The sequence below is a fragment of the Canis lupus genome, chromosome 9, assembly GCF_048164855.1.
Source record: "Canis lupus baileyi chromosome 9, mCanLup2.hap1, whole genome shotgun sequence".
In the NCBI taxonomy this organism is placed as follows: domain Eukaryota; kingdom Metazoa; phylum Chordata; class Mammalia; order Carnivora; family Canidae; genus Canis; species Canis lupus.
The window spans coordinates 25,341,014-25,367,896 of NC_132846.1; the positions used below are offsets into that span (position 1 = coordinate 25,341,014).

General features: G+C 32.6%; 1 protein-coding gene across 3 annotated transcripts in view; it reads right to left on the reverse strand.

Annotated features, from left to right (window-relative positions):
• MDGA2 (MAM domain containing glycosylphosphatidylinositol anchor 2) overlaps nt 1-26,883 on the reverse strand; it is a 784,495-nt gene that overhangs the window by 33,295 nt on the left and 724,317 nt on the right. For all 3 annotated transcript variants that reach the window (XR_012036556.1, XR_012036555.1, XM_072838458.1), the window contains exons 11-14: nt 20,533-20,710; nt 15,912-15,932; nt 5,469-5,624; nt 4,826-4,984 (exon numbers count right to left, since the gene is read on the reverse strand). Coding sequence is in view for 1 of the 3 variants with exons in the window: in XM_072838458.1 (XP_072694559.1) it covers nt 4,826-4,984; nt 5,469-5,624; nt 15,912-15,932; nt 20,533-20,710 (514 nt within the window). In the remaining 2 variants the exon portion in view is untranslated. The remainder of the gene's footprint in view (nt 1-4,825; nt 4,985-5,468; nt 5,625-15,911; nt 15,933-20,532; nt 20,711-26,883) is intronic.

The following is a 26,883-nucleotide window of genomic DNA, read 5'->3' on the forward strand; positions in this document are numbered from 1 at the left end:
GCTGCCCTAAGGAGAAGCCAGAGGGACATATATACTTAAAGTTCTTATGTTACTGGTTTTAGAGCATGATCTTTACCCCAGAAACTATGGGCCCAAGAGACAGCAAGGAAATCAGTTAGCAGGGGAATTCAGTAATTGGCATTGAAACTGAGCATTATATCCTAAAACACATTTTAAGACACTGAAGACTGATATCCTGATCTTCACCTGCTTCAACTTCCTCTGTATCACTGATTGGTCTCTGCTTCCATTTACCATTCTCCTCAAATGGTATACTCTTGGAACATGCAACAGCTGCATTTATTTTATAGAAGAAAATAGATATTGTTAAAAAGGCAACTCCTAGGTCCGCTTGCCATTCTTGCATCTAGGAGTGGCTCAACAGCCACATTCCTACTTAATTCTTTTCTTCTCACCTCAGTGGAAGTGACATTAGTTCCCTTCTTCAAGGCTAATTCTACTAGAACTCTCAATTTCCATTTCTTCAGGAAACTTTCTTCCTTTTGACTTTTGTATCTATAAATTTGCCTTTCTATTATTTTTTTCCTCTTAAAATAGGCACATCTACAACACTACATCTCTACTTTATCACTTCTTCCCCACTCTCAAAATTCATGAAACAATAGATCCCATTAATGGATTCTTTTTCTTTGCTTCCCAGTTGTTCCACAGTGAAATTGGGTTTCTAGAGTCACAACTTTATTGAACCATACTTATCAAGTTCAATGGATGTATTCATAAGTGCATTTTGTAATTTTATCCTTAATTTCCTGGTATAATATGATGATGCTTATAACTCACATTCTTTCTAGAAATAAATGAATTTCATTTTTTACTGAATTTAATAAGCTTTTGTTGTATCAAAAACAAAATGTGGCCTCATGTGAAGTTCAATTCCTCTCACGAACATTAGAAATCCAGCTGATTAATCATGAATCAAAATGCCTACAGGATTGCTGAAATAATCACACTATTGTCAAGAGCTAGATATTGTATCCTGTACATATAAATCAACAGTTAGCTTATTGTAGTTTTCATTTACAGTTAGCTTATTGTAGTTTTCATTTACTTTTTTCTTCAATCAATTTTTTCTTCTTCAATCAATTTTGATGAAACATTAAACTAACAAGAACTTGTACCAATGTGGCAAATAAACGCTAAGGTGCCTCCCAATGATTTCCACCTCCTAGCATTAACATTCTTTTGTAATTTCCTCCCATTAAGTGTGGGTTGGAATTATCAGCTCAGTTGTTAGAATAAGACAGAAGTTAAAAGTCTTGAGCATGTATTTGCTCTCTGTCATGGATTGCTTGCTCTGGAGGAAGCCTGCTGCCCTGCCATGATAGAATCCCAGACAGATGTCCATATGCCGAGGAACTGAGAACTAAGAGGAATTTAACAGCCAGCAAGAAATCAATGTCCTTAGTCTGATACTATGATAGAGTGAGGCCTGCCAAAAACCAAATGAGCGGGCTTAAAAATATATCATCCCTAAGTTGAGTCTTCAAATTTGAGGGCAATCATGCCTGACAGCTTGTCTGCAACCTCATGGGAGACCTCGAGCCACAGACACTCTGCCAAGCCGCACCCATATTCCTGACCCACAGACATTAAGAGGTAAATGTTTTGTTGTTTCAAGCCACAAAATTTTGGGGAATTTTTTTATGCAGTAATCATTAAGTAATATGCCATATTTGACTTTATTTTAAAGAGGAATCTTTTCTAAGTAATGCATAAATGATCACCCATTTTTGTTTTAAAAAATTACAACTCTTTATAATAATATATTGAGCATTAGTCATAGTTTAGACTGCAAAGATTATTTATAGTTACTCAAGAAGGAATAACCACAATTAGGCTTAGAAATCCAGGAAAAATCATTTTTTAATCTGGATTTCTAAGAGAATCCATCAAACTGAGAATGTTATTTGTAAAGCCAGTGGCTATAAATGCCCCCCCCCCCGGGTGTTCAGATAAATGAGTGTCTTAGAATAATATTTGCAAAGAGGGAAGGTTTCAGCTATAGGCAATCTCCCTAATGAGGTTCACTCATTTAGTCCTCATTGATTAGTCAATGTCTGAAACAAACATTTTTGCCTAGATTTTATTAAGCAGCATGATTATATCCTGCCAAGTGGGACTCAAGTGACAGGTCTGATACCTGCAAACTTCAAACATATGATGAGACAGAGAAATGGCACAGGCATCAAAGTGGCAAATGTATGGGCACATGGAAGAAATGGAGAATTGCCTTTCTTCCTCAAACAATTCAGAATAACCCTGGCAGAAGTCACCTGGACATTCATTGACAATCAAGAGAAAAAGAATAACAAGTGTGAAGTTAAAAGTATATTAAAACTATCTTGGAGCAACATAAATATGCAGAAGTTTTGAAAGGGGGCTAGCCTCATAAAAATAGTAACTGCATATTTTATTCATTAAAGTAGTTCAAAATATTAATCTTGGAATAATTTATTTAAAAATCAATTTTAAATAGGCTTATTTAATAAGCCTATTCCAGGGTATACTGGGAAAAGAGAAAGGAAGTCTGAGAAATATATTTGAAATAAATAAGTAAAACATACATCACTAGCTATGGGCAATATTAGAGTTGAGCTAATCATACCTTTGTAATAAGATCATAATCTCACAATAAATAAGATGGTTTGGTAGTGGTGTGGAAATTTATTTCTTTTCATAGGTCAGGCTGTAGTGAACCTATGACTACTGTCATAACTTCCTAACTGCTTTTCTGGTCTATATTCTGTTTCTCAGTGATTTTACCCACTCTTAAGATTTACTTTCCCAAATCAAAAATCTCATTATGCACATTGTCTGCACAAAATCTGTAATGTCTCCTCAACCAACAAATTAGATAAACTTTTTTGACACTTCATAAGTCTCCTTGCAGAGTGGAGAAGCAGGCATATTCTGTGTCTAGCTTCTCAGATTGGTATCATGGCTTTGCTATTTATGGGCTATGATGATATGGCAAGTAAAATGAAGTTCTTTGTATCAGTTTGTTTATCTATGAAATAATTGATTTAATGAGCACAATGTTTATCGTGAAAATGAAAAGAAATAATCCATGACATGTTAGGAATAGTACCTGGTCCATAAACATTAGCTATTACTTGAGTGTTGCCATAATTGCTGCTATTTGAGAGTCAAAGTAGCCTAAGATTATGAGTGTCTACCATCTGATGGGGGAATTTTATATATGTTATCTCATTTAACTTGAACTATAAATTTCTGAAACAGGAATTATTATTCCTATTTTACAGATGAGGAAACCATAATGCAGACACTTTAAGTGAATTTTCGAAATTCCTGCAGTGCCTGAGTGCTACAGCCAAGTTCCAGCCCAGGTCTTAACTTCATTCTAAGGGTACTTTTTACTGTACAAGTTTGTCCTTCTAGATTTGTTACCTAGTACTCCACTGTGAAAAGTACTGGTTAATGGTGCTGGCAGTGAGGTTATGCCCCAGCATAGCAAGTTACTTGTAATTCATACAAATGCTCTGAGCTTCAGTTTTCTTACTGTAAAAGATAAACAATAATGCTCTTTTTTATGAACTGATCAAGGGGGTTACTTCGCTTAAAAAATGCAGTAGCTGGAATATATCACGTGCAAAATTTTAGTAGTTTATATAATTATATATTTATATGAAAACACTTAATATCTTCCTAATTTCCCACATTTTACTTCCTCATTATCAGTGGCTTAATCTTCCCTGTGCTCAACTCTGTCGAATGAAAATGTATTCATCTTTCATAGAGAAACGTTTTCCTTTATCCTTAAACATTGCCTTATTGTTCAGCTAGATACAGATCCACAGGCCCTGGTCCAAGCTTTGTGGGTTTAGATGCTTCGCCATTTAGAATTTTGTCTTATTTTAGAAAGGTAAAGAATGTGTATCTCGTATATTATGTGACAGTCTCTGGAAGGATCTGGAACAGAATCTTGTAATTAAGCACAATAATATTTTTGCTACAAATGGTATATATTTTCACATTTGTTTTGATATATAAAGACTATAAATAAGTTTATATTCTAAGGCACATAGATCAGGCTGGCATATATTGCCAAATACGTTCAAAAATTGTGTGTTCAGTTTGTTTGATTTTAGAATTGTGCATAAAGACCCATATGATGACCTGAACCGAAGGCAGATGCTTAACCAACTGAGCCATTTAGGCACCCCTGCTAGGTTCTTTCTAAAGAATATGCAATATTTTATCCAGCATGATTATTTCTCTTAGCCTCCATTCCTGTACAGGGTCTATAAGGGCAGGGAGGGTGTCTTCATCTTTACATGTTCTCCAGGACCAAGGATGTCCTTAAATCTTACGAAGTGTGTTAGGCATACTTTATAAACAAGAAAATATGATACCAGTATTCCAAATGTGTAGAAAGTGCTGAAAGTATTTGCCTTGCAAGTATGACAATACTCATTTTTGTGGTCTTTAACACACATTGAAGTGTTACTCATGCAAATTTCTTTGAAAGCAGCAGCCTGAGTTATATTGGTATTACTTTCAGAAAAAGATCATAAAGAATTTAACCTACTAATGATTTTCCTGAATTAGGATTCTAGAAGGGATAGGTAATGTTCCAAAATTCAAATTCTAATCCAAAATTTGGAAATTAAGATATGACAGGGGAACAGTCTTAGCATCTTATTTTGCTATTTGAAACTAAGTCATTTAAAGGTCAGTGATGATATTCTTTGACTAAAATCGACTTCATGCTCATGTTTGTGAACTTTCTTCTTCTTAATTATGATTTACTCTAGAAGAAACATAGTAATTCTTGCCATCTCACCTATATGTTGTCCATACATGTGATAAAAGAAGCTGAAACAATATGCAGTGTTCGTGGGGCCATAAGGGTTTTTAGGAGCTATGCTGAAAACAGGGCTGAGAAGTCGAGCCTTTTCGCCTTCCAACCTGGGTCGAGATGTCTCAATGTACATATAAAAACCTTTAAAAAGACAATATAAAATGTTTAAAAACATTATTATTAGGTGATATGAAGTTTGAAACCATTAAGAAGTTTTAGAGTTTTTATATGAAGTAAATTATAGATTCATAGGAGAATTTTGATCTCATTGAAATCTTCATATATATAATATAAAGAATAAGTAAATGATTTACATAATTAAGAATGAAATTGCTTAAAATGTATAAAAATTTTAGACAAAATTGGAATTTAACACTTGAATTATTAAAATAATTTGAATCTCTCAACTATATATGCCAATGATTTCTGAGAGAAAATTAATGTCTACAAACTTTGTGAATATCTGAATTATTGACTGCACAATAAAAATTTAATGTTTTATCCATAACCTTCAAATCTATAGCATTCTGTTGCATGTCATATTAATGGCATTAATGGCATTAATTTCTAAAAGTATAAGACTGGAGTATAATTGTTATAAACACAACATTTCATACCCTCATACCTTCTTTAGAGCCACTACGGTCAGCATTAGGTCCTGTGTTTGGAGTATATTTTGTGTTTCTTGTTGCAGTACTTTGCTTTGTCCAGTCAAAATTATCTGTGTCATCTTGGGTAAACAAACAAATGTTACCATCTTCAAATCCACAGTGAAATTCTCCTGTTAATAAATTTTTATTAAAGCAATTAATATTAATTAAATTAATATAAACACTGCAATATTCTTCTAAATATGTTTAAAACATTATATAGCAATAATAATATGAGATTGGAATAGTGGCGCCAAAGCCATAATAGTGTACAAGATTATGACTAAACATAAAACTATTTAAGTATTAACAAAAAAGAAAAGTAATCTTGATATACAAATCAGTCTCTTGGTTTAATAACTTGAACCCAAACCATTTTCCTCTGAAATATCCAAATAATTGAAATTAAATAATATAATTCACACTTGAATTATGGCTGATGACTTTTCTGAACTTTTTTCAAGTATGGAAATAATCCAAACAAAGCATAACTGTCAATTACAAAATGAGCTTTCTTAATTTCCATGACAACACTTTATTTTATTTTATTTACTTTTTTTAATTTAATTTAATTTTATTTTATTTTTTTCTGACAACACTTTAAAGCTATATACCTTGAGGTTATACTTTTTCACACCATGTCCAGAGACGTTTTTATGTATACCCACTTGCAGAATTGGAAGTTTACTTAGGGAAAGATAATGGCAAAATATTTTAAAAAGTAGTTATCTTTAATTTTTTTTAATGTGGGTATGGTTGAAACCTACTAGAAATAAAGTGATGAAAAGCCTTTATTAAGACTGTAGAAGGACTGAGATTTCTTGGATGCCTGCCTCATGCTGAGTTCAGACCAAACCAGAAGTTCAGAGAGAACCTTTTTCAACTGTCCTTGTAATGAGGGTAGGAGTATGTTTCTAGATATCAAAGGGTTTTCTTACTAGGATATACCCTCCTTGAAATATAGGAGTAAATAAGGAGGATAATCATGTCAACTAGGCACAAAACTAAAATTATCTAAATAGAGAAAAATTAAACATAGCTTTAGTATTTCATTTAAAACCATAGCAATTCTATGAAATCACAAAATACTGACTTATGAGGCTCACAGAAAAGAAAACTTTGGCTAAGTTTAGCTAGTAAGTGATAAACTCAGAGTCCAGTTGAGATTTCCTGGAATTCATAGAGAGATAAATATCTAAAGGACAGAGTCTCACTTTTCCCTCTGCAATGAATTAGACTTATCAGACAGTCATCCTTGGGAGTGGAGCCCTTGAAGTTGAGATCATGCCCCTGAATTATTTTGTGTATTAAGAGTATACACTAACAATGAACTATCTGAAAAAAGAATTAAGAAAATCATCCTACTTGCAATAGTATTAAAAACAATATAATACTTTGGAACCAATTTAACTAAAGAGATGAAAGACATGTGGATTGAAAACTATAAAACATTGATAAACGAAATTAAAGAAGACACAAAAACATGGAAAGATTGTGTTCACAGATTAGATTAATATTGTTAAAATGTCCATATTATTTAAGATGATCTATAGATTTAATCCAATACCTATGAAAATACCAATAGCACTTTTTTTTTTATAGAAGTAGAAGAAATATTTCTAAAATTCATATGGAACCACAAAAGACCTTGGACTGCCAAAAGAGCTGTGAGTAGGAACAAAGCTGGAGGCATCACATTGAATACTATTAAAGTATATTACGAACATACAGTATGTTATGTTATGTTATCAATAACATAAACAGTCAACACCTTTTGCATGTTATATGTATTATGTTATGTATTATGTATTGTGAGAATTACTTATTCTCACAATAACGTAAGCTAGAGAAAAAATGTTAAGAAAATCATAAAAAGAGAGAATGCATCTGCAATATGTACTATATTTATTTTAAAAATCCATCTTATAAGCGGACTTGCACAGTTCAAATTTGTGCAGTTTGAGGGTAAAGTATAATTTACAACTTAAATGGATTAAATACTTAAATGTAAGACCTAAGATTATTAAACTCCAAGAAGAAAAGTAGGAAAAAGCTTCATGATACTGGTCTTGGTAATGATATTTTGGATATGACAGCAAAAAACACAAGCTACAAAAGCAAAAATAAACAAGTGGAACTACATCAAACTAAAAAGCTTCTGCACAGTAAAAGAAAAAAAAAACAGAGTGAAAAGGGAATGTTTTTTATAAGGAATTCTTACAACTCAATAGTAAAAATAGAAATAACCCTATTAAAAAATAGGCAAAGGACTTGAATAAAGATTTCTCCCAAAGGACATATATATGGGGCCAACAAGTATATGAATGGTAGCTCAACACTGCTACTCATCGGGGAAATGCAAATCAAAACCACAATGAGATATCACTTCACACCTGTCAGCATGGCAATTAAAAAAATAAGCATTGCCAAGCATGTGGAAAAATTGGAACACTTCTAAACTGCCATTGGAATGTAAAATGGTACAGCTAGTATGGAAAACAGTATAGAGTTCCTCAAAAATTAAAAACAGAACAACCAGGGGCACCTGGATGGTTCAGTCAGTTAAGTATCTGACTCTTGGTCTCAGCTTAAGTCTCGATCTCAGGGTTGTGAGTTCAAGCCCCATGCTGGGCTCCATGCTGGGTATGGTGTCTACTTAAAACAAAAACAAAAATAAAACAAAAGCAAACAAACAACTAATGTGTAATCCAGCAATCTTATTGATATCTATCCAAAAAATTGAGGGACACCTGGGTGGCTCATCAGTTGAGTGTCTGCCTTTGGCTCAGGGCATGATCCTGGGATCCGGGATTGAGTCCTGCACTAGGTTCCCTGCAGAGAGCCTGCTTCTTCCTCTGCCTGTGTCTCTGGCTCTCTCTCTCTGTGTCTCTCATGAATAAATAAATAAGTCTTTAAAAAAAATAAAAACATTACCTCACGGAGGTAGTCGTACTCCTATGCTCATTGCAGCATATTTCACAATAGCCAAAATATGGAAGCAACCTAAGTGTCCATCAATGGGTGAATGGGTAAAGAAGATATATATACAATGGAGTATTATTCAGCTTTAAAGAAGAAAATCTTGCCAAATATGACAACACTGTTGAACCTGGAGGACATTATTAACTAAGGACATTATATTAAGCCAGTCCTAGAAGAGAAAATCCTTCATGATTACACTTATGAGGTATCTAATATATCCAAATACATAGAAACAGAGTAGAATGGTGATTTTCAGGGGCTGGAGCAAGATGGAAATGGGAGATATAGGTCAAAAGGTATAAATTTTCAGTTCTGTAAGATGAGTCAGCTCTAGAGATCTGCTGTAGAACATTATGCTGGGATACCCTATCATATACTTAGACATTATTAAGAAGGTAGATCTCATATTAAGAGTCCTGATCACAATTCAAAAAAAAAAAAAAAAGAGAGAGAGAAACGGAAGGAAAGAAGAAGGAAGGAAGGAAGGGAGGAAGGAAGGAAGGAAGGAAGGAAGGAAGGAAGGAAGGAAGGAAGGAAGGAAGGGAGGGAAAGTAGGAAGAAAACCATTGACATATACGTATAAAAATAAAACAGAAGGTTTTGCCTTTTAATTTAAGAAATAAACTTTTGTTTTGTTTTGTTTTTTTCAGATTGAAGACTCACTGTACCACTTTATATTTATTTATATTTCATACTATGAATATGAATATTTACAGGGAATATAGGCATTTAGTGAATTCTAAATTAGTAATTTCTGGATGAACAATACTCCATAAAAAATATTTTCCAGCTCATATTTATGCCATAGATATTGTACTAAAGAAGACAGGACTGCTTGATACTGTCAGTTCATATCTGATGTTGGTGACAGCAGTGTAGCTATACACATGGCTATATTTCTTTAAATATCTTTGTAGGCACAATAGGAGATTTCCTTTAGCTGCTACTTTGGAGTCATGATAAAGCAATGCTTGATTTTAAATGTTTTCAGTTGTTTGATTACATATTGTAGACACACAGAAAATGTAAAAGACAAACGTAAAAATTGAGGATTTGTTTATAAATCTGCTGCCAAATCTTAGTTTTTATGTCATTTAAAATTATATATAATGAATTTTTAAAGACCATTTAAATTTCTTTTGTGTAATTTATCCTTATTTGAAAAAAAACTTGCCTACAGAAAACAAACAAGAGTTTTTAAAACCTGAAAATTTAAGTCTCTCATATTAAAATTAAGCAACAATACAGCTTATGAGAACCTACGATATGTTTATAATTTTAGATATATCTAAAATTTTTCATAATTCTATTATTTTACAGATGGAGCAAATTGTTTACAATAAATGTGAAGAAGACTTAAAACTCCAGTAATTCACATTCGACAAAGATAAGTAATCCTAATAGTTCTTCATTACTTCTGTAGACATTCATCTTTACAGTGAAGAAACCTATTACTGGAAAGATTTTATAAAAAGTAGAAGATAAAAGTGGAAAAAACTCCCATTTTAAACCATAATAATCTTATGATTATCCTGTCATTACATGTAGGGTAATTATGCAAAAGGCTATTCACTAAAAATTTTATTGAAATAAGGGCTATCTTGATAGATAATGAAAATGCATCAGTCTGTAAAAACTTATCAAAAGTCTATGTAATGTTAAATATTAAAAGATCTCATAAAATAAGAAAGTAATACAGTTTAGGATTCTCACAAAGATAAGCAACTGAAGACTGACTTGATCTTGAATTTTTTGCTGATTTTCTAACTGCTCTTGGTAGTTTCAGAAGCTACATGGAAATAAAGAAATATATTTGAAATATTCTGTATTACACAGTCTCCAAAACTGTGCTTTATTTAGCCCAATTCTTCTCAATATAGCAAAGAAAGAATAAAACATGGGTATAAGCAGCCTGATGCCCAAGAGTCCTCTAGCCCAACGACTCCCTCTCGCACTGACCTATCTTATTTCTTTATTTTTTCAAGTTTACCGAAATGTAATTGATAAACAAAAATTATATATATTTAAGATCTATAATTTGATATTTTCATACACATTTTGAAATGATTACCACAATGAAGCAAATTAATATCACTTCACATATCACACAGCTATCTTTCTTTCTTTCTTTCTCTTTCTTTCTTTCTTTCTTTCTTTCTTTCTTTCTTTCTTTCTTTCTTTCTTTCTTTCTTTCTTTCTTCTTTCTTTCTTTCTTTCTTTCTTTCTTTCTTTCTTTCTTTCTTTCTTTCTTTCTTTCTTCTTTCTTTCTTTCCACTTTTTTTCTTCTTTCTTTTGGTGGTAAGAATGCTTAAAATATACTCTATTAGCAAATTTCAAGTATACACTGCAGTATTGTTAAGCATAGTCACCATGCTGTACATGAGATCTCCAGAACTCACTCCTCTAACATAACTCAAAGTATATATATATACCTGTCAGCCAACATTTTCCCATTTCTCCCTCCTGGCAGCTGTCATTCTACACTCTGCTTCTGAGTTTGACTATTTTAGATGTCATGCAAATGAGATCATGCAGCATCTGTCCACCTGTGTCTGGCTTATTTCATGTAGCATAATAAACCAAATTCATCCATGTTGTCTCAAATGGCAGGATAAGCATTTTAAAAGCTAACATTCTCCATTTTCTTTATCCATGAATCCACTGATGGATGTTTAGATTATTTCTATATCCTGGCTATTGTGAATAATGCTGTAATGAACTTGACATTACTGGTATTTCAAGATTGAGATTTTAGGGCATTCCGGGTGGCTCAGCGGTTTAGCACAGCCTTCTGCCCAGGGCCTGATCCTGGAGACGCAGGATCGAGTCCCACGTCAGGCTCCCTGCATGGAGCCTGCTTCTCCCTCTGCCTGTGTCTCTGCCTTTCTCTCTCTCTCTCTCTCTCTCTCTCTCTGTCTCATGAATAAATAAAATCTTTAAGAAAAAAAGATTGAGATTTTATTTCCTTTGGATATTTACCTAGAAGTAAGATCACTGGATTGTTTGGTAATTCTATCTTTAATTTTTGAAGAATCTCCATACTGTTTTCTATAATGGCTGTAGCAATTTACAATCTCGCCAACAATGTGCAATGGTTGATTAAAGAGACTGCCCCTTTCCCGTTGTGTGTTCTTGGTATTCTTATAAAAAATCAGTTGACTATAAATTCATGAATTTATTTGTGAGCTCTCCATTTTGTTCTACTGGTCTAAATGACAGTTTTTATGCCAGTACCATGCTCCTTTGATTACTATAGATTTGTGATATATTTTAAAATCAGGAAGTGTGATGCCTCCAGCTTTATTTTTACATCACATTAGGTATTTGGGAACTTTTATGGTTCTGTATGAATTTTAAGACTATTTTTTCTATTTATGTAAATAACATCATGAATAGGGACATTAGGGATTGCACTGAATTCATAGATTGAGGAAGTATGGGTATTCTAATATTATTAATTCTTCTAACTCATGAACCTGGGGGGTCTGTTTACCTGTCTTCTCTAATTTCCTTCAACAATGTCATAATTTTGGTGTAGAAGTCTTTCACTTCTTTGGTTAAGTTTATTACTAAGTATTTTATTATCTTTGTTGTTATTTTGAATGGGATTTTTTTCTTAATTTCCTTTTCAGATGGGTAATCGTGAATGTACAGAAGTGTCACTGTTTTTTGTATGTTGATTTTGTCACTTCATTTTTCTTAATTTGTTTATTAGTTCTAACTTTGGATTATATCTTAGAGTGGGCTATTATGGCAAACTTTCTTTTAAGTTTTAAGTTTTTTTCTAGAGATAGTGAGATTGTCATGCATAAGCATTATTATTATATTATACATGTTTATATCTTATATATCTTGCATATATACATATACCTTCTTGTACTTATAATCTCTAATACAAAACAGAAGTCCAAAAAACTTTTCCGAAGTTCTGAATTTTAGCAATTTGACAGACTTCAGAACCTAAATCAGATCAAATACAATTTTCAAAAAACTTAAAACTACTTTCTACTTTACAGTAGAAAATTTCAACTCCATTGTTGCGATACTTGAAAGATCTCAGAATTCATTTCAATCTGATTCAATATTTTTCTGTTTTCTTGTCAATTAACATAGTCCAATCACAGACTAACCTTCAGCTTTTGTCCAAGGGTACCCTTCCTGAGGAAATCAGCAATGTATGAGGACAACTAACACTGCTGGTGCTTACTGGAGCCTGTAGAATATGGTTCTATTGACAACAAATCATCTTTTCTTCAGTTTAAAATTTCAATCAAAAGAGTTTTTTTAAAAAAACACAAATAAAAGGCTTTCCTCTTTTAAATTTAAAAAAGTATTTTGAGTCTAATGAGGAATCATACTATGACAAAATTTCATGGATTTACTCTCTATAGATATATTGGAAGTAGATACTTAGGATAAGTAAATTCACTTAAAGACTATATAAGTTGTTAAAATGCAAAAGAGGATTTAAGATTAGTTTGATTTGTTGACAATATGTGTCTCATATCACATGTATTGTATTAGAGTATATATTCCAATATAGTCCTACATTTTTTCTATCAAGATGTTTCAGGTAAACCATAACTTACAATTAAGCCAACATATATTCAAATGACTTTTGAACTTTATTATCAAGACAATAATCTTTTATAGAAGAAGTATTACTAAATGGTATTATAAGAATTCATTACACATAATTATAAATAACATAAGATTTGGCAGAATTTTCTTCATTTTAAGAAATCACTTAGAATCCTATCAGAAGTACTTAATGCTTTTAATATCATTTTTTCACCATTGACTTTTTTTCTGAACTCCTTAATTTTCACTTTCTCTTCAACTTCATTAATATCATTACTGTGAAAGTATGTTTTAATGAAATGTGCAGGATAAATACTAAGTATATTATAACTAATTGAACTATTACAGCAAAAATATAGAAATTAAAAACAAGTTTGCCTGAGGCTGGATACAAAAAGGTTTAACTACAAGGAAGCAATAACAAAAATGTTAGAGATGAAGGAACTTTGTGGTGATTGTTATATAACTGTATGAATTGGTCAACACTTCTTAGAGAAGTGTATGCAAAAAGTGTTAATTTTATGCTTTGAAAATCAATGACAAAATTTAAGACATAATAGCACTTAAGAAGATTTCAGGCAAATGTAGTCTAACTGAGGGAAAGAAAATTTAAGTTTCCATGGAGAAATCTAAAAGAAAACATGACCTTCTTCTACATGTTGGCCTATTTCCTCTTATAGAATAACGTCTGGCTAATTTATTAAGAGCTTGAATGTATAATGATGAATTTGCTTGATAACACTTTTTTTTTTTTATGTCTTTGGGACCTGGAGGGTTCTTTAAGAGGGTTAAAGAAATCAATTAATAAGGGAGAAATGTATGTGATTGTCAATAATATAAAAATAATTACTCTCGATAATAGAAAAATCATTGTATAATGTTTACTAAAAAGTCTTTATTCTAAACAATTCTAATCTTTTATTACCATATTGAGCACTTAGTAAAAAATTTATTTATTTATTTTTATTTTTTTAACTTTTTTTAAAAAATTTATTCATGATAGTCACAGAGAGAGAGAGAGAAAGGCAGAGACACAGGCAGAGGGAGAAGCAGGCTCCATGCACCGGGAGCCTGACGTGGGATTCAATCCCGGGTCTCCAGGATCGCGCCCTGGGCCAAAGGCAGGCACCAAACCACTGCGCCACATAGGGATCCCCGTAAAAAAATTTAAAAGGTACAGTCAATGGAAAGCTTTAGAATAGATGGTTATAATAGAAATATTTTTAAAAATAGAAAATCCAATTCATTGCTTGATTATCAAAAAAAAAAATAATAATAACCTTGCTGGAGAAGTCAGTAACTATGACCTAAAATATACAGCATTTAAAACAAGCGCTCAAATTCTAATTAATGTTGTTCAGCTTCAGGGTGCATTTCTGGCTTCTGTAATGTTTGAATATCATACTCTAGACACACTGAGCTTTGTTCAGTTATTATGGGAACATGACCTTCCTTTCGATGACAGGTGTGCCCCTCCTCACCTTCTTCACCTAAGGGACCTCTACTCAACTTTCAGGACCCAGTTCAAATAGCATGTCTTCTATAAAACTTCACTTGCCATTAAATTAATAGTACTTTTTACATTATATGGAAGTCATCTGTTAGCAAACAATATCTCTATTATTTCTTTATATATGCATTTTCCCAGTAGGTTGAAACTACTCAAAAATTCTTCTTGAATTGAAATTTTTGTTAACTTTTTTCTGCATCAGGTTTTAATCTTCCTGTGACATTTCTTTTTAAACATTTCTACTGAAATTATAGTCAGAATGTAGGTTCAAAAGACTTATAATCACTATAATAATTAAGTAGCATAGTACCCTGGGTAGAAGCCAGGGAGAATCTGATTTGTGCAATTAATTCATCTTAAAGCTGTTGTGTATTTGTTCTTTTAACAAATGATCATTGAACACCTGCTAACAATAAGCTGCTGTGATAGACCAAAAGACAGTGAGATGTAGGAGACATTAGAAATATGTCCAGCTCTTCAGTATTTTATAACTTATTATAAAATTTGACAAAATAAAAAATAGCTTATCACATATGAGTACAAGCTGTTATAGGAAATCAAATGGAGAAAATACCTAGTGAAGAAAGAAGCACTTGTGCTAAACGTTATAAGTGAAACCTCAAAGGGTTGAGGCTATCCATATTAAAGGGTAACTGGTGAGAATAAAATGGATTGTGCAAGAAAGCAATATGAAAATGTTAAAGATCTATAAAGGTATTCAGTATTATAATTTGGATATGCAGAAATGCACTTAAAAATGTATCTTTGCTAGAAAATAAGGTAGCAACAGGTTATGTAGTTTGGTCTTGGGTTATATAATCAGTGAAAGGCCATTGTAGAAAAGGAAACACAGTGAAATGAGAAAAAAAGACCTGTACATTTTCTTCACTAAAAATGAGGATATAGACTAGTGATCTAGGAAAAATCTTGATTAAACCATTCAAATGCCAACTTTCTAAGTAACTATAGTCTTTTGTAACTGGAATATAGAAGTTTAAAAAGAATATTAAAGAAACACATAATAGTAGCATAAACATATTTATTGCCACAAAAGAAAAACATAATCCCAGAGTTAAATAACAAATGTTAAGTTGGAGGAAATGGCTCCATACTTAGGAAAACTTAAAAAAACCAATGATCAACATTAAATAGTTTGTCTTTGTACCCATACTCATCAAAATGTATAAATTCACAATTCATATTTAATGCCAGTTTTACTGCTTCTAAGCTATTCCATTTAAAACCACATATGAACAGTTGCTAAATAATCTTAGTACGCCTATTAGTTTTCTATTTTTCTTAACTGTGAAATGCTGTACCATTATTAAAATGAAAATATACTTACTCAAATGAGGATTAACAGGAGCTACAAGAAAAGCAAAAAATTATGTTAGCATGGTTTGAATGTCTCTTATAAATAAAAGTCTAATCAGTGTCTCATAGATCCTTATCAAAACTTAATGATCTTCCCCACTGTGACCATGGAGAAATATGTCTGCAATCCATTCTGTTCTAGAGGATTGAATAGAATCTACTTTGGAGTTCAGCAATAACAGTCTCAAAATACCAAAAGATCAATGCTAAATAGCATGTAGGATTTGTTCATTTTCCAACGAATGGAGTTGCTAATCTTTTATATCTTAACTAGTGCAAAGCCCCCCCAGAAATCAAAACTCAAACTGACAGTAGGCCAACCTATAATCTAGATGTTTTAACACTGAAAGCAATCATCCAACAGAGATTACACCTAAGTTTTTTTGCTATTATCTACTTCTGGTGAAAATAACATGGTGTATATGAAAATAAAGCAATCCTTATATCCTAATCCTTATATCATATTATTATATGCACTAGTGCTGCTTTAATTACATTAACACACACGCACACACACATACACACACACAAATCGTTATTAAATAAACAGCAATACATTTTTTTATGCACCAGAGACATATTTATCTAAAAAACAAATCGTATTTACAAGTGACAATTGATTTCTACCTGAAACAGAATGAATACTTCACATTTTACTGAAACAACTACAAAATATATCTAATCTAACGGACAAAATGGTAACTGTGTATATTGATTAGTTATTGCGCACTTTGAGAGAAAATTTCATTCCGGATGAAGTAAAGCATTGCTGTAGTCGCCCAAGATTGCAATAGGCGGTTAATCTAACTTGCAGAAGTTTCTCTGGTCTGTTGTTAATTCCTACTGTTTACCATTAACCACTTTAGTTAAACTTGGATGTTACAAGTAAAGTATGGTAGATGGTAAAAAATGCATACACATGTACAAAGCATGTTCATAATAATTGTCACATCATTACATTGAAACCAATTTTAACGAAGTGAGTTAGTTTCTCAATCAAATGTTTTTAGTATTTTGTATGAAAGATAGACTATATCTACTATTTTTTTTCCTGATTCTGTTTCCCTATTGTAAATTATGAATAGGTAAATAGAAAGGGACTATATATTATAAGTTCCATTGAAGTGGAGAAAAAATAATAATTCTTTTTCTTGCAAGATATCAATATATTATAATTTGAAAATTAATTAGTAAAAATGAAAATAATTTCATAATCAAAATCATATGAAATTATAAAATTGACTATGTATTACCTCACAAAGAAGTAAGCATCTTTGAATTATGACTTAGTTCTAAAAAAGAATGTCATACCTAACAGTTAATCTCTGTCCATACTAAGTTTTACTTGAGTCTTCTGCTACAATATAACTAGTCATCAAATTCACTATAATTAGATTTAACCTTGTGAAAATCTGCTGTTCTAAATTCTAAATATTGTAGTGATCCCATTTTTCCTTTTTCTTTTTTTTAAGATTTTATTTATTTTTTCATGAGAGACACACACACACACAGAGAGAGGCAGAGACACTGGCAGAGAGAGAAGCAGGCTCCATGCAGGGAGCCTGATGTGGGGACTCGATCCCAGGACCCCAGGATTATACCCTGGGCTGAAGGCAGGCACTAAACCACTGAGCCACCCTGGGATCCCCATTTTTCCTTTTATTAAATGAAGTTTTGTGTGTATTTTTTGTAAACATTTAGATACCATTTACATAAACTTTACCTAAATCTATATTATAAAAAAGAAAATTTAACTAAAATATTTAAGATATGGGACACCTGGGTGGCTCAGTGGTTGAGCACTTACCTTCGGAACAGGGCGTGATCCTGGAGTCCTGGGATTGGGCTCCCTGCATGGAGCCTGCTTCTCTCTCTGCCTATGTCTCTGCCTCTCCCTCTCTCTCTGTCTCTCTCTGTCTCTTATGAATAAATAAATAATAAATCTTTAGAAATAAAATAAAATATTTAAGATTTCAGTAAGTATGCCTAAGAATAAAGCTAAAGTTGAAATTATCATAACATCTATTTTCCATAATTATTTTTCATTTTACTCTGTTGCCTCAGAGTTTTCAATAAAACTACTGAGCTTATAAAGATTTTTTCTCTATTTCTCTTTAAGAAAAGTCATATAATTTCTAAACTTAGCAAAGGAACATGGATGCTCTGCCATGATATGGTGAACTAGCCTTAGTTCTTTTCAGAGTTAGTCATTTCATAGTTGTTTAACTCAGAAGGATACTGAAACTTTCTGGGTCCTAATATCTCCTTTTTTAAATGAATGGATATTAGTGCATTGTTTCTAATGCTCCTTCATATTGAATTGTCTACAGCTATATAACTTAGGGACAGGTAGCATAAAACTTAGATAAAAGGAGATAATAATTCATATTTTATAAAACACAAAACCAAAACTTTAGAATAAATATATTGAGATGCTATCTAATTGTGTGCCCAATAGAATCATGGAAGTAATTACAGAATAACAATTGTCATTGCATTAAATTTTATTTATTGCTATTGAATATTAATATTTATATTATTAAAAAAGATATTTTTACAGAACCACTTTCAAGAAAAGATGTGCAGTGATTCTAATGTTTTTAAAAATGTATATTTTTAAAGGACCATATTCAAGAAAAAGTTATTCTGATGCTTTTACATCCATAATTTCCTATTGATATTCTATGCTACATTGTATACTTTCTTGTTAATGAAAATTGAATATATTTAATTGATGAGAAGAGAGTGAAAAAATGATTTCATATGAAAAATGACCGCAATGAGATTTTGATATTTCACTGTATTTTTTATTTTATAGTATTCAGTTTCCCTCTTAAGTAGGAAAATCAGGCTTAATGCTAAACTGGAGAACTCCAACCGCAAAAACTACATTCTATTATTTTTTTAAATTCAAGCCCTAGTAATGCATGATAAAGAGAATAATATTTTACTAAAGTAATTAAATAAATATGAAATATTTTGCCAGTGATCCATTCAACCTGAAAAATATATTGACAATTCTAGAAGTAGTTCCTGAATATCGTAAATTTCAACTAAAAAGTTACATAAATTTCAATTGATAAAATATTAATCTTTTTCACTAACATTCACACAAACACACCCACATACATTTGGATATTTTTTACATTAGCAATCCAAAAGAAAAAATGATGAAAAAAATAAACTAAGGTGTACTTCAACAGGTTGCAGTACATCCATGCAATAGGATATCAAAGAATAAAAAAAAAAACAAAACGCACCATTAAGCCTCAGATGTGGAAAAACCTTAAAGGCATATTGCTAAATTAAGTAAGTTAGTTTGAAAAAGCTATATGTTGAATTATTCCAACTGTACAATATTCTAGAAATAGCAAAACTATAGAAATAAAAAGATCAATGGTTGTCAGGGTTGGAGGAGATAGGAATGGATAAGTGGAGCAGGGGACTTTTAGGGCAATGAAACTATTCTGTATGTTACTGTAGTGGTGAATAAGTAATATTATCAAATTATCACAATTCATATAACTGTACAACACAGTAATAAACACTAATGTAAACTAGTTGTTTTAATAACAATATGTCAATATTCCTTATCTTCTAGTAGTTTTGTAGTTTCATGTTTTGTAATTTGGTCTGTGATCAATTTTCAGGTAAATATCATAAAATGCATAACGTTTGTATTCAGATTCAATATTTTACATGAAATTTTGCTAAAGAAAGATGTTAATAATATGGGAAACTGTGTTGAGGGGAAAGGACATATATGGAAGCTCTTCCTACTTGCTGCTCAATTTTTTGTAAATCTAAAACTGTTTCAGAACATCAAGTCTATCTGATATTTCCCACACATTTCTTCTCCCTTCCCTTATATTACCTTTCACTATTATTTATATTCCCCAAATGAATGAGAACATATAATGTTTGTCCTTCTCCGATTGACTTACTTCACTCAGCATAATACCCTCCAGTTCCAACCACGTTGAAGCAAATGGTGGGTATTTGTCGTAGGGGTGGTGGAAGGGGAGGAAGGCGGGGGGTGGGGGTGAATGGGTGACGGGCACTGAGGGGGGCACTTGACGGGATGAGCACTGGATGTTATTCTGTATGTTGGTAAATTGAACACCAATAAAAAATAAATTTATTAAAAAATAAAATAAAATTAAATTAAATTAAATTAAATAAAAAAAGAAAAAAAAGAACATCAAGTCTATCAATTAAAAAATAAGCTTTGATAACATTTGCTAACTTCTTAATCATATAAATTTTAAAGACATCAAGAATTTAAAAAAGAAATGCAGAATTACTGTATCATAATTTATGTCAACTTATTGTTGACATTATGACATAGATTCAATGTTAACTAAAACATCTTACATTTACAGCAAATATTACAATTGACGATGATTAAGTTTCCTGGGTTTGTTTTGGGTTTTTTTTTTTTTTTTTTTTTTTTGGTCTTGGCTGATGATCCAGAAGATCATTATGCTAAATTTGAATTTTAGCTTTTATCTAACTTTATTAAATAATTGCAGTGCACATATTTCAGATCATTTAATATCCAAATAAATACTTTAAAATAAAAGACTACTTACCACTGTATTTAATAACGCGAATTGTTGAATCTCCTTCACCAAATTTGGTGAGAGGAGTTAGTCGGACTTCATAGGCTTCTGGTTTAATCAGCTCAGTCAAGTTATATGTAATTAGTTCTCCTTTTTGAATATTTCCATTTATTTTAATCTCTTGTTCCCACCAACGCTGCTGTCCAGCCTGAAATCAAAGGAATTATGTGATAATATTCCCAATATTTTCTTCAGTGATACTTTCTGTTTTCTAACAAAATGGGCAAAAAAGCATTCTGACATTTTATTCAGTAACAAAGTGATATTGTATTATATGAATACATTTTATCAAAGTTCAAGTTTCTAAAATAAGCAAACAAATTTTATAGATGGTTGCAGATAATTATTAAATTATCACAGACTTGTTTGGCTGGCTTAAACAGATTTAATTAATATTTAATATTAATAGAGGACAAAACAATAGTTTCTTTAAAAAAATAGTTTGAACTGCAGTCTCAATTTTCTGTGTGAAGATAGAAGCTTAACTACTTTTTTACTTTTTAAAGATTTTATTTATTTATTCATGAGGGACACAGAGAGAAAAGCAGAGACATAGGCAAAGGGAGAAGCAGGCGATGGAACTTAATCTCAGGAACACGGGATCACAACCTGAGCCAAAAGCAGATGCTCAACCACTGAGCCACCCAGATATTCTTTTTTTTTTTAAGTTTTTATTTAAATTCTGGTTTGTTAACATACAGTGTAATATTAGTTACAAATGTACAATATAGCAATTCAACATTTCCATACATTACTCAGTGTTCATCACAGGAAGTGTGCTCCTTTATCCCACTGCCTATTTAACCCATCCTCCCACCCACCTCTTCATGGTAACCATCAGTTTGTTCTCTACACTTAAGAGTCTGTTTCTTGGTTTGCCTCTCTCTTTTACCCCTTTGCTCATTTGTTTTGGCTCTTAAAATCCATATGAATGAGATCATAGGGTATTTGTCTTTCTTTAACTGACTTATTTTGCTTAGCATAATATTCTTTATCTCCATCCATGTCATTATAAATGGCAAGAGTTCATTCTTTTTTATAGCTGAATAATATTCCATTGTATATATACCTTTATATCTTCTTTATAGTCAACTGATCTTTGACAAATGAAAAAAGATAATACAGTGGAACAAAAATAGTATTTCCAGCAAACTGCAATGAAATACTATGCATCCACATGGAAAATGTTGAATCTACATACAAATTTTATACTTCTCATGACACTTAACTGGAAATGATCACAGACCTACATGTAGAACATAAGACTACAAAACTACCAGAAGATAACATAAAAGGAAAGCTAGATGACTGGGGGCTTGGCAATGACTTTTTAGATACAATATCAAAAGTATAACCCATGAAAGAAATAACTGATAAGCTGGACTTCTTTGAATTAAAAATTTCAAGACAATTGAAAGAGAAGCACAGATTGGGAGAATATATTTGCAAAAGGCACATCCAGAATATATAAAGATCTCTCAAAATTCAACAATAAGAGAACAAAGAACCCAGTTAAAAAATGAACCATGGAACTTGACAGAAAGATGCTCCACTTGTATGTCATCATAAAAATGCATTTAAAACAACAAGATGTCACTGCATATCTATTAAAATAGTTAAAATCCAGAACACTGGCAATACCAAATGTTGAGGTTGTGGAGCAAAAGTTTCTTTCATTCATTGCCAATGCAAATACAAAATGGTATAGCCAATTTGGAGGATAAGCTGTTTTTTTTTGTTTGTTTGTTTTTATTTACAAAACTAAATACATCACTATCATCTACTCAAGCAACTGTGTCCCTTGGTATTTACTCAAGGGGCCTGACAACTTATGTTGACACAAAAATCTGCCCGTGAATGGATGTCTATAGCAGCTTTATTCATAATGGGCAAAACCTGAAAGCTACCAAGTTGTCCTTTAGTGGATGAATGGACAAGTAAACAGGACAATGGGTCAAATAAACCTGTGCCAAAAAGAAATGAACTATTAAAACACGAAAAGAAATAGAGGAAACTTAAATGCATACACTAAGTGAAAGAAACCAGCCTGAAAAAGCTATATACTCTATGATTCCAACTATATGACATTCCAAAAAAGGTAAAACTTTGGAGATAGTAAAAAGATCATTGGTTGCCAGGAGTTGGGGGGAGGGAGAAATACATAAGCTGAGCACAGAGACTTTTGGAACAGTGAAACTACTCTGTAGGATGATACAATGGTGGATACATGTTATTATAAACCCACAGGATGTACAACACCAAGAGTGAACCCTAATGTAAATTATGGACTTTGGCTGACAATGATGGATCAGTGCAGGTTCATCAATTGTAACAAATGGATCACTTTGTTTAGGAATGTTGTTACTTGTGGAGGCCATGCATGTGCCGGAGCTGGGGGTTTATGGGAAATCATTGTACTTTCTGCTCAGTATTACTATGAACCTACAACTACTCTAAGGAAATGAAGTCTTTAAAAAAATGTATTGAGCCTGGGGATTCCTGAGTGGTTCAGTGGTTTGGTGCCTGCCTTCGGCCCATGGTGTGATCCTGGAGTCCCGTGATGGAGTCCCATATCAGGCTCCCTGCATGGAGCCTGCTTCTCCCTCTGCCTGTGTCTCTGCCTCTGTGTGTGTGTGTGTGTGTGTGTGTCTCATGAAAAAAATGGATAAAATCTTTAAAAAAATGTATTGAGCCACTTCATAATTTTATTTTATTTGCATACATCTTCAGTTTTCTTTTATTCATAGAAGTAGTGTAAGTATAGGTATAGTTGCTTTATAATATTTTTATATGTGAAGTCTATAGTATCTTTGTTCTTGGCACTTCTCTGTTTTCTTGTTTAATTAACTATGTGTTGATCATGTGACCAAAAATACCATGATTTTTAGTCTGGGGAGGGGTCTTTACCACGTAAGACATAGTTATATTCCTTTAGAAGAGATATACTTTTGGTTTTGATATGCTCCTAAGCACATCAGCAATATGGTTCACTTTTACTTTCACTATAAAACGCTTTGGTGTCACAGATTAAAGTGGAGATGATCCCTTGACCTTGGGTTTTGATTTCACACTAATAAGAACAGGTATTTCATAGATGCAGAAATCCAAATAACTAATTAAAGAAAAGGCTCAGTATCACCATGTATCAAGAAAATGAAAATTAAAATCATAACACCATTTCCCACTATCAGATAAACAAAAACTTATAAAATAATAATATTAAAGTTTTGTGTAGATATAAAACTGAGAATTTTTATACATGTCAAGAACAGAGAGGGTGAGAGGAGTGGAAGGATGGGTTAAGATTTGACTCCACTTAAGAAGCTAAGAAGTTAGCCTGCAACCGTATTACAGATACAAGCAGAAGACTAGAGACAACTGGGTCAAAGGGAAAGACTCAGGACATACCATATAGCATAGGCTGTACCTTCACATTGTTTCCCTTGTCTCCAGAGTCTCAGGATGAAGAAGGACCCAGGTGGATTTTGCACATGCCTTTGGTTTGTATCACATCTGAGGGACTGAGCTTAGTGTCCCTCTCTCTCTTTTTCCCCTTTTGCTTGTTTGTTTTGTTTCTTAAATTCCATATATGAGAGATATTATATGGTATTTGTCTTTCTCTTACTGACTTACTTCGCCTAGCATAATACTCTCTAGCTTCAAACCAAGAAATAGACTCCTAATATAGAGAACAAACTGATGCCTACCAGCAAACTGATGGCTACCTGTTGGGGGGGGTGTTAACTAGTTGGATGGGTTTAAGGAGGGCACTTGTGATGAGCATTGGGTGTTGTATCAAAGTGTGGAATCACTATATCATATACCTGAAACTAGTATTACGCTGTATGTTAACTAACTAGAATTTAAATAAAAACTTAAAAAAAAATAAACCTCAGTATTTTATTACTGACAGTAACAAAATCTGCTCAGCCATTACCAAAAAGGAAACATTATATTTATTATACTGGACATTAAACAGACCTTCCTCTGCTCCAGAGGGAGATAATATCTCTGTTTTCCAAGGATGCTTGCTATACAAATGACCGTCAAAAGTAGGATGGAATCAAAAGACAGTGCTTCTGCACACATGATATGCAAAAAAAAAGCAAGACATCCGTGGGAAATTGACTTCTAAAAATATAGTCTTGATGAGTACTGAAGAGCAATTTGGCAATAAAAAAAATATTACAATGAGAATAGATAAACTCTTGCATTTATACACATGGAAACAAATATTCATGGTATGGAAAACACAGAGAATGATCTAAATCTCAGTAAGAGATAAAAATAATAAAATTGTAGACTCTTCATAAAAAGTACTACAAAATATAGTATGAAAAAATGAATCTAAGCTATATGCATCATCGTGGACGAATTTCACAAAAGTAATATTAAACTAAACTTAATTTTGAGACAGGCATATCATAAAAATTAAATTTAAAGTATGCATTTTGAAGAGGGATTCACAGCTATGTATTGAGTATAAAGAAATGCAGAAAATAGTAAATGCTAAGTTCAAAATACTGGTCAGGGGGTCAGGAGAGCACTAAAAGAAGATGCAATAGTGAAAGAAAACAAAGGACTTCACTCTTTTTCATGATTTTTTTGTTTGTTTCTTTAGATTGGTGATAGATATACAAATTATGATGATATAATTTTTTAAAGATTTGTTTATTTATTCATGAGAGACACAGAAAGAGAGAGAGGCAGAGACACAGGCAGAGGGAGAAACAATACCAGGCTCTTCGAAGGAGCCTGATGTGGGACTTGAACCTGGATCCCAGGATCACAACCTAAACCGAAGGCAGCCACCCAGCCCTGAGCCACCCAGGTGTCCCATGATTATATTAATTTTTTGTATGCCTGAAATATTTCTCTTTGTTTTTCAAAGAGAGGACTGTAAAATAAAAGTTAGAGACAGGCAATAGTGAATTGCCTTAGACTCTAAGGCAGTGTGGTCTTGGGTTATTTCCTACATCTACATCTGTGGCTACTTCTCCTCCTCTTGCTGAGCTGCTTTTTCTTTTCCTGAGTCCTGATTGTTGATGGTCACCAGAGCTTTATATGCTGTGTTTTTTGATACTCTGTGTCAGTTGTTCTCACATGCAGGAGAATCACAGGACAATCTTGTTAAAAACCACCAAAATTCCAAGTCTTAAGCACCAGTGTTTCTGCTTTAATATGATTGAGAAATATAGTTTCAAAAAACTACCTCTCCCTTTATAAGGCAATTTAGTTATTTTTTAAAGATTTTTTTTTAATTTTAAATTTTTAAAAAATATTTTATTTATTTATTTATTTGAGAGAGAAAGCATGAGCAGAGGGAAGGGCAAAGGGAGAGGGAGTAGCAGATTTCCTGTTGAGCAGGGAGCCTGGCAGTGGGGTTTGATCCCAGGACCCTGGGATCTTGACCTGAGCTGAGGGCAGATGCTTAACTGACTAAACCATACAGGCACTCTATGATTTACTTATTTTGAGAGAGAGAGAGGCAGAGGGAGAGGGAATCTCCTGCAGATTCATAAAAGGGGAGCCCCATTAGGGCTCGACCTCATCACCCTGAGATCATGACCTGAGCTAAAACCAAGAGTCAGATGCTTAACCTACTGAGACACCCAGGTGCCCCTACAGGGCAATGTAAATGCTGATGATAACATTTGGTGAGGCACAGCTCAGACCACCTTATTGAGACTAGTAGATTCTTCTAACACCTCTACATTGATTACTGCCTAACTTGCACCTTTAAGTCAAGTTAAAAAAATAATAAAAACAAAAACCCCACTATATCTATCAGTTCTTACTATGTACCAAGCACTATATTAACTATATTGCACTTCTTATACTTAATCTAGCACAACCCCAGTAAGTAGGAACTAATACTGAGCTTGTTTTACAAATGAGGAAAATGAGGCAGAGAGAATTTAATGTAACTCTTCTAAGGTCATGTAGCCAGAGAGTAGCAACTGCAAATTTGGTTACACCGAAAATAGCTCTTTCATTTATCACTTTTTCCTTGCTTCTCCAGAATTTATTGTTCTTTATTTTTTTTTCACCAGAGCCTTTATTTAGTTACAATATACTTATAGTATTTTTTTGTGTATAGATTACAAGCCAGAAACAATTTCTTAATAATTTTTATACCTGCAATGTCTGGTCATTAGTTTGATAAAGATGTGGTCAGGTTAAATTCTAGCATGCATTGTATATTTAACTGGCCTCCAAAGGGTGCAGTAGGCAATCCAACTTACCTATACCACAACAGTCACTGAATTTACAAAAGACCTAATTGAACAGAAAGTATTTTAGTCATGCATAGTTGATACT